Source organism: Etheostoma spectabile, chromosome 22 (genome assembly GCF_008692095.1).
Source record: "Etheostoma spectabile isolate EspeVRDwgs_2016 chromosome 22, UIUC_Espe_1.0, whole genome shotgun sequence".
Taxonomy (NCBI): Eukaryota; Metazoa; Chordata; class Actinopteri; order Perciformes; family Percidae; genus Etheostoma; species Etheostoma spectabile.
The window spans coordinates 8,524,720-8,533,942 of record NC_045754.1 but is presented as its reverse complement, the minus strand read 5'-3'; the positions used below and the strand labels follow the sequence as shown (position 1 = coordinate 8,533,942).

Genomic DNA, 9,223 nt, shown 5'->3' with positions numbered 1-9,223 from the left:
CCACCAACTACTCAACCCAGAGGCAGCCCTCTGTCAAAACCATTTCTGTTCATTGTTTATCTGCCCTCTGTCTATGAATGCTGAACTTGTGTCCCGCTCTTTATTCCCTAGAGAGCACACAGGTGGTAAACACTGATCTTCCTTACGATCCAGGCACCAATACACAGTTTGTATATAAAGAGGCTGTGTCCTGAATATTGACTTTGTGCTTCTGCTTCTGAAAGATTCTGTCTTTGTGTTGCAGAGTATGAAGATGCTAGTTTGTCTTCATGGGTGAACAAGGAGCGCTTCCAGGGATACCTTCAGATCGACGGCTTTACGCTATATGAGCTCGGGGAAACAGGTGGCGTATGCATAAAAGTTGTCATCTATAATATGTTCTTTACTCTTCCGAATAACATATTTATATAGCAATCATATTCCATTGGTATGGTTTAATATTGAGACTTCTACAAACTATTATTATTTTTATTATCAATACATATTTTTCCAAGTTTCTTGGTGACATCTTCAAATGTCTTGTTTTATCTGACCAATAGCCCAAAACCCAAATATATATTAGTTTACTATCAGTGTTGGGCAAGTTACTTCCAAAATGTAATACATTATAGATAACTAGGTACTGTCATTTGAGAGTAATTAGTTATATTGCAATATTACTGTCTCTAAATTGTAATGCGCTAAACTACTTTTGCATTACGTTTGAGTTACTTTCACCAAAATAACAGCAGAAGTTTGACTTGACAGCTAGCTTGTGAATTTAACCACTGGATCAAAAAAGTCTCCTCTTTATCCACGTTAATACATCATAGATTATTCATTATATTTTGTAAAATGTATATGAATATTCAAAGTAAAGCTATAAAAATAGATGAGTAAAACAAACAATAGGCAAGTAGAAGAAAATGAAAATACTCAATTAAAAGTAAGTACCTTATAGTTGTATTGAAGTACAGCTTTGTTGTAAAATGTTTGTTTAAAGCACTTCACTAACAAAGTCATGTTGTTTAGTTTAAAACTAAGGTTGCCTAAAGGAAATTATCAATTATTGTGTGATTAAAACTCACCATTCACGTTATTTATATTACTTGATTTACAGTTAATAAGTGAAAAGGTTCACAACCTTATTTGTTTAACAATAATTTAGTTTTACTGCGAAGCGTCACAGGAAGTGCTTTAATTTTGAAGCAGCCTACACGGACGTTTTCGGCTGTGTAGGCTTGCTAGCTTACTGAGATGAACGTGAGACGCTAGATGCAAAACACGTTTGTCAAGCTTAACTTGTTCACTTTCTAGATTGTAAAACTGCAACATATTGCACAGTAACAGGTCACAGCAAAAGACAAGTGTTTTTGGTCACCATTCAAAGCCATTCCCCTACAGGCACAGTAACTCTCCACGGCTGATAGATATGCAATGCTATTATGTGTAGCAAGCCTATTAATTCCTGACATGTTTCTATCTGTCAGCAGCTCGGACACACTGCTGTCCGCGCAGTGGATTCAGCAAAAAGGAATACATTACTGTAATTTACTCACAACACTGTTTACTATCACATAGGACAAAGAAATGTAAGAAATGATCACGTAATTGAGAAGCTGACACAAGGAAAATAGTTGCAATATGGCTCAATCAACTTATTATTTCAGCTCCATTTTATTTTGAAATGTTATAAATTGTGATTATTTTGTAATCGTGAGCATAATGTTTTGTTTTTTTTTTGTGGGGATTTCATTTTTTGTGTGCTCATTTTGCGCTTAAGGAGCCAAAGTCAGTAGTCAACATCTTTTCAATTACAGAATGATTACCAGCAGGTATTATTTGAAAAGTGCATCAGCACACAGCTTTACTCAGCCTGCTTCTGTAATGCTATGTCGCACGTTTCAAAACCTGCTCATACTGTATTTACCTTTCCACCCCTGAATATCAAATCTACTACACGATGACTTCATAATTGAACATCAAACATCTTCGAGTTGCTCTTGTCGAATCTTCCTCGTAAAAATGTCAGTGGTAATTGTGTGTCGTGGCGATGGTAGGAAAGTCACTTCCCTCTAGATGTAGACCAAGTTACTCAAATGTGCACACACTGTCTCTCCCACAGGACATTGAAATACAAACTGGCCCTCAAACTGCAGTAAATTGATGCTTTTTGCAAAGAAAGCTGTGCTTTCTAATATTAGATGCAGTATTTTACCTCTTAACGTGCAGCTGACTGAGATCAGTGACGCTCTGCGGTTGGACTGTGCTTACATTTGTTGCTGCTTACAGTCAGTTTTTAGCTCATTTATACCAAATGTGCAGTTTGTAGTTCTGAACACAAAATTGTCTTTAAAGCACCTTAACTGGATAAATGCTATGTGACTAATTAAAGACGGCACAGTCTGTGGTTTTAGCCCGATAACTTATTAGATTGAAGTACATTCGTGAAAACAGTATAGAATCTCCCAGCCCTGTCTCGAAGGGCTTTTCAATCAATCGTCAAGTTTCATGCCCTTGTGCTCATTGTGGGGTGGTGGAGTGACATTTAAATGCTCTAAAAGCCTCATCCCACACATCTATGTCCCCATGTTTAAACACCAGTGTGACCAAAATCAATAAATAGTCTCAAGCTGTAATTTAGATCTATTTATGGGTCAAAACGTAAGGGACGGAACACAGACAGAGGAAATGATAAGCGCCGTATTGAAAACGTCTATTAGACATATTCCCAGTACATTTGTGGTGTGCAATTACATTGGAAGGCTGTTTCTCAGGGGCAGAGAGTGGATAGGATGTCCGACAAGCACAACACAAACAACCCCTTTTAAAAAAGAGACTACACTGCATACTTTTAACAACATCCAAAAAATTTTACAAATGCACAGTGAAGGAATGTCAAAGTCACACCAAAAAAACTAATAGGAATGGTAGCTTTAGGTGTGAATATTCTCAGACATTTGGCCCATAAAGTACATCAAACTTTCTGCATTACGTTACTGAATTTATGACACAAGAAATATGATGCGTGCAAGATGGATGTCTTGTAAATGTGATTACATCACTTCACAGTGAAGGTTGTGAGTGCTAGCTCTTTATTTAAGCTTTTAACAGAAGAATTTGAAACTATAGCGTGTGACCCTTTATAAATAACTTAATAAAATGTTTTCTCATAGACTTGATGTCTAGCTATTAGAAAGGGAAAACCTATGAGTATAATAGTTTTTATTACTATTATTATTATTATCATTATTATTATTAACTACATTATTATCACACAAAAATTATACAAACTGTACATGTTTGTATGGAAGGGCTTAACGATCTGTAAATCATCAGTAACCATTACCAATAACTGTAATTCAAGCCCTTAGAGAGCGCATTGGAGGCTGTGGGGTCACAGCGCACGTATAATTGCAACGTCTTGGGTTCAATTCCAGCCTTGGCATCATACATCTCTCTGCCTCCATTTCTACACTCTTATCCGTCAAAAAAAGTTGAAAAAAAATAAACATTAAACTTTAGCCAATAGTTATCTTGTATCTTATAAATAACTTACAAATGGTGATTTCCGAGAAGATGGTACCCTTTGTTTAAACCTGAGATTGTGGCATTTTCTTCAGTTAAAAACACTTTGCTCAGAGGCCCCGTAGTTTAGCAACATTGCAGAATGAATCTATTATTTTCTGACAATAGACGAAGGAATGATGCAGCTACATCAGCAGTGGTGTCTGTGCACCTAGTAAGGCACCACAAAGATAATAAGCATTTTCACCTGAAGTATTGCAGGAAAAAACACAAAGTAAAACATACATAAACTATTGTTCACTGCATAATGCGCCCCCACCCCACCCCCCGAATAGTGCAATGAAAGTTATTTTGAGAATGTTATTTGGTGGTGAATATTGCACATTGAAGGGTTTCCGTGTATTCTTATATACAGTAGCACAGTGGCTTAACTTCCTCTCCCACATCTTATACAACTCGGTCTCTGCATGTGAAATCTTTGTTTTCATGACACCACCAGGGCTGTCCACTACCTTTACATAACCTTAACCTGGCCACATAAAGACCATCAGTGACCACCAGGGGGCAGGCTGGCACTCTCGTCCCAGCGACAAGGGGTTTCTGGCCTCAAACCAATACAAGTCTGAATAACAGACCTTTTAAGTTGTGTAACAGGTTTTCTTTTTTTTAAGTAGAACTATTATCGTGTTGTGGGTTTGGGTTTTGAATGGCTTGAAATAGCTCTTCAACCAGAAAGTGACCACTTGTTTCCTGCTCAACCAAGTAGAAATCCTAAGCTAGCTTAATGTTTGAGTGATGAATGAATAAAGCACTTGCGCGGCCTCTTTCTTTTCTTTCCCGTGGTTGAGAGGTGATTCGTCTCCTCCGGAGACTCTTATCTGCCTGTCATTGTCTTCTCAGCCTTTTTTTGTGTGTGTGATTGTGATTTGTAATCCTTGTCTGCCACCTCAGGCAAATTGGTTGCGATTGCAGTCATCGATGAGAAGGACCCCACAGAGGAGAGTCGCAGGTACAAAGAGCACAACGAAAAAAAAAAAAAAGCATGGCTCTATATAAATTACTCCCAACAGTTACCACTATAGTTACGCTCATGTGCAGGGCTTTCAGATAAAGATATTGTTTGGATTTTCCCACAAATTACAGGCATCGTTCTAAATAAAGGTTAAACTCCCCACTCATGTGGTGTTTCACTCTCTTCTCATTTGCTTTTAGATTAAAGGCCTTGATTCAGAGGGTGGCAAAGGAATACAGGGAACATTTTAACAGGTAAGGCACGATGAGGTCAAAGATGAATATCCAATTTATACATTTATTCGAGGATGGCGCACTCACTGGGGAGCGCCGCCTGTCTATTCACAAGCAAGTTTACTCCTTTGTTGGGGCACGTCTGTTCTCGTTGACGTTCAGTAGAAAGGTAATTATGCAAAATGTCAGCTTCCAAATATAGGTGTTCTTTTCAGCTGTCAGTCAAAATCTCAGCTCGTTTTTTTATTAATGCATAATTTTCTGTTTTTTTCCAGCTCCAATTGTGCAATAACAACTGGAGATGTGGTGTTTGTGTTACGTAACGCCTTGTTCGACCAGTTCTTTTACTGGAGAGGAACTAATTAAACAGGCACAGAATACAAAGAGGAAATTCATGCACTAAATGTATAATTTCACAAATGTGTTCTAGTTATTTTTGCCGTTAGCGGACTGGAAAGGTTGTAAGGAACGATGGTTCAAAACAGAGATGATGCAAAAACACAGACACCCAAAATGTTGCAACACAGGGCTCCTGAAACAATTGCTGTACATGTACAGCAGGATGGTTTAGTAAGTAGGCTACAGTAGGCAGGTCATCCCTTATCTGGAGGACACCGGTTGAAGCAAACATGCTTAACTGAAGTGGTGTGACTCCAAATCTGCTCTTAAGATTGCTGTTCTATAGCTGACCCTTATCTCTGATCCCTCCCGGTACGGCGGCTTGGCGACAAGAGGATTTCCCTAAAAGGATTAATACAACATAAAAATATAAAGTCTCACATTTTCATCATTGTGTGCTTAAGTTCCGCACTATGCCCCATAATTGACCATGTTGCTTCCATCAGATAGATTTCTGCTTTCTGCTATCTCAAAACTGCCATGATCAAAGTGTTTCTTCCTCTCCAGGCGCTCCCATTAGGACTGATTGAATTACACAGATCCCTATCATCATTTGGATTACTATCTGCCACACTACTCTGTGCAGTATATTTCTTTTGAAGACTTTTGAGTTTGAGAATCCCCACTGAGATCAGAGCTGCCTGCAGTGTTCTGACGCACCTAAATATTACTTGTAATTACAAGTCACGAGCTCGAGTGACAACTGGTGGTGGGCGGTGGCAGCGCATAGCGTCAACAGATCATATGGTGCTGACTGACGTTTCGATGAGCTGATTCGGTTTGCAGTAATAACTTTTGTGGCGGTCAGCTCACCCACCATTTGTAGCATTTTGACAGAACAATGAATGCAGATCTCAGAGGGAGCTTGTGTGTGTGTGTGTGTGTGTGTGTGTGTGTGTGTGTGTGTGTGTTTTTGTTGTGGTTGTGTGGTGTGTGTGTGTTGTGGTTTGTGCGCGTGGTGCGCAAACCGCACTTGTGGGGAAAGTCTGATTTCATCAGTAAGTGGGTGTGGGTTGGGTTGAAATTCTGCACCCTTCATTATTGTTTTTTATGTGCCCGTTGCGGCACACCAGACAAGAAGCCTTGTCACATACAGCTTCTTCCCAAACTAAAACCTTTTGACTTTCTATCCATAAGTTACCTTGATTCTTTAGGTTTTTAGGAAGTTTTACCTGTTGAAAGAAGCTCTTGAAGCTGCTCATCTTCTTATGTTCACAATTGATTGAATATGTATTGTGAAAGATGCCATTCGAAGTGATGAACACCAAGAATTATCACTGGATTCTGCAGTTCTCCTCAACTCTAGAGAGCGTCAAAGCAATATCAGAAATTTCCCCTTAAGAGGCTTCACAATCTGTACAATAGATGTTGCTAGTTAGCGGCTAGCTGGTGAACAGCTGGTGGAGCATTTAGAGCTAAAGAGCCTGGTATCTGGATGGGTGAACTTTTTTTTTTTATATACACGTTCCTCCCATCAACTTTATAAGGTCAACACTGCATTTACAGCTTGTTGTGCTGCAAGCAGCAAAAACAAATCAATTAATACAGGTTAAGGAATACTTTAAAGCTGGTACCTCAGTGGTAGTTTTAAAAGAGACACACAGTAATGCAAGCCACTTTTTTTTTTAAACAAAAAAAACTTCTTTTAACCAATGCTTAATATCACATGACGGTATTACAGGAGTATTAAGTGTGGAGACCTGTGATTTGAATCCTTTCTAGAGTACATATGTGGGTGACTTCTCTCCCAATACCCACCATAGTATTTATAATATATATATATATATAATATAATTTTTTTATATGATCATCAATGGTTCAATAATGAATTCCTGTCCGCAAGGACACCTTGTTTTCCTTTTATTTATAAAAATGTTGTAAGTGGAACTAATAAACACTTGCACATGTCCAGAGGGAACATATAAGTAAACAGCTAGAATGTCCAACTTTCATTGGCCATATCTGGAAGCACTGTTGCTTCATGCTCCCTTGGCCCGTCTGCTCAGTGGGCTGGCCAAAGAAGTGTCAGTGGGAGTAGGAAGATGGACACACATGGGATACAGACCTGTAACTATTTAAATTATGGACCAAGTAGTGATAATAAAGTAAAAAGGAATTTAGATTCCACATTACAAGTTGTGTATATCAACACTTCCCCCTCAGTCTTGAAACATGTAAATCATCTTCCGGCGGTGTCTGATCCATAACTCTCACTGCTGCAGCTTCCAGAGCAAAATTTACAAACTGACTTTTTGATACTTGAGCTTTATTTCCAGTTTGGCCAACTATTGTCAGCAAAATTATCACTAACACAGACCGATTTTTATATTGAATCCATATTTTATTTAGTTCTAGCTCTTCATAATTATGTCGTTGATAAGCGCAGGCAGTATTTTGTAACACCCAGAGGACAAATGTGCAATATGTAACTGTGATTCAATATGAATATAATATAAATGTAGAGTCCCCCCATAATCAGTCATTCAGTGGTAGTCACTGGCTTTCCTGGACTTGCAACCACCCCCTTCCCTAGCCTACCCACAATACACTCTGCTCAGACATAGTGGAGCACAATGAGAAACAAATTGAATTCCACCTCGTGCCTTATCGTTCAGATAAATCACCTGAGTCTTTTCTGTGGTGGGATAAGATGAGGAGAAACAGGAGACAGCACAGGACAGAGCTTTGGGGATATCTTTTTCTTTCTGCAGTGACAAAATCCCAGTTTTCCATAGCAAAAAAAAACATGCATTTCCATTTAATGTGTTGGTGTCCTAGTTTTGTGCAATCCACTGAGACAAGAAAAAAGGCTAATTTTGCTCTATTGATTTGTTGTTTTTTATTCACTGTGTTTCACTTTCTTATGGCACTGATTTGTCTTTCATCTCTCCAGGGACTTCCAGTTTGGCCACATGGATGGGAATGACTACATTAACAGCCTCATTATGGGGTGAGTGCAGCCCACCTCTCTCTTCTCATGCCATCATCCTCTTTTCTCTACCTCATATTACCTTCTGTCAGCTACTTATCCAGGTCTGGACTGACTTGTAATGCCAGCCTCTGCCATTAAAGATGCTCTCTTGTGGAGAAGTCAATTACACAGACAGACTGTCATTTCTTTTTTAGTGCACTTGGAAATTGTAACCCCCTACCATCACGCACTAATGCATACGAAAAAATCACACCAGCTCCTGTAAATCTGCTTGTGCGAGTGAAGGATAGTAAAAGGAATCTATGAGGAATTTACGGATAAGGACATATGCGTGGATTAAATCTATGGCGGTCATGTATTTTAATAGTTTGTCAAAGAGCCGCGCTAATGATTCAGAGAGCCATGCTGCTGTAGCTCTGCGCCTTGGCCTGCTATTGGTGTGTCTTGCTCGGAGAGGCCCTGCAACCAACATCCCACACTTTTAATTAGACAGAACCCTGCTAGTGTTACAGGCCAGCAGGGCTGTAGCAGTTGGCGTGTCTGTTTTGTATCTACCAACGTACAGTGTCTAATTATGTGTGTCTTTGTATAATGTTGTGTTTGTGTGAGAATCTCCCAGCGTAATAGACCGCTGCAGGATGTAATTTTAAATTTAGCATATAATTGTTTGTATAAGGGAGATTATAGCAGACATGGTCTCCTAAGTCCTGTGTAATTAAAAGTGTGCCAGTAAGTACAGTAGGAGTCGCATTGGAAATATGACGACATTCAAAGAACAGACTCCTGGTGCACGGCTGAAATTAGACAGACGGTGTTTATATTTAAGGATAAATGGGGTGATTAGCCTTCCCAATTTTTTACGAGTAGATACAATATGTATTTGCCGGGTTTTACAGGGCGCCGGGTTTTACAGGGCTGAGTTTGGCCGCTGTAGCACAAGATTAATTGCCCTCCTTTGAGGAATGAAATCCTGGCCTGTCAATGTCCACTAATTCTCTCCTTTAGGAGAGCCATGGAAATAAATCTGATGGCTTTTTATCCCTCGTTCTGTCATCACAGCGATTACTGTGTTCTGGCAGCGGTCTGCCTGGCGTAAGGCTGCCCCTGCTTTCACCAGAGACACTCATGAACACACACACA

The 9,223-nt window shown here is 39.3% G+C and overlaps 1 protein-coding gene across 1 annotated transcript in view; it reads left to right on the top strand.

Moving 5' to 3' along the window:
• tmx3b (thioredoxin related transmembrane protein 3b) overlaps positions 1 to 9,223 on the top strand; it is a 37,433-nt gene that overhangs the window by 13,120 nt on the left and 15,090 nt on the right. Inside the window, exons 10-13 of the mRNA XM_032503928.1 lie at positions 245 to 343; positions 4,459 to 4,516; positions 4,720 to 4,773; positions 8,045 to 8,101. Coding sequence (XP_032359819.1) covers positions 245 to 343; positions 4,459 to 4,516; positions 4,720 to 4,773; positions 8,045 to 8,101 — 268 coding nt within the window. The remainder of the gene's footprint in view (positions 1 to 244; positions 344 to 4,458; positions 4,517 to 4,719; positions 4,774 to 8,044; positions 8,102 to 9,223) is intronic.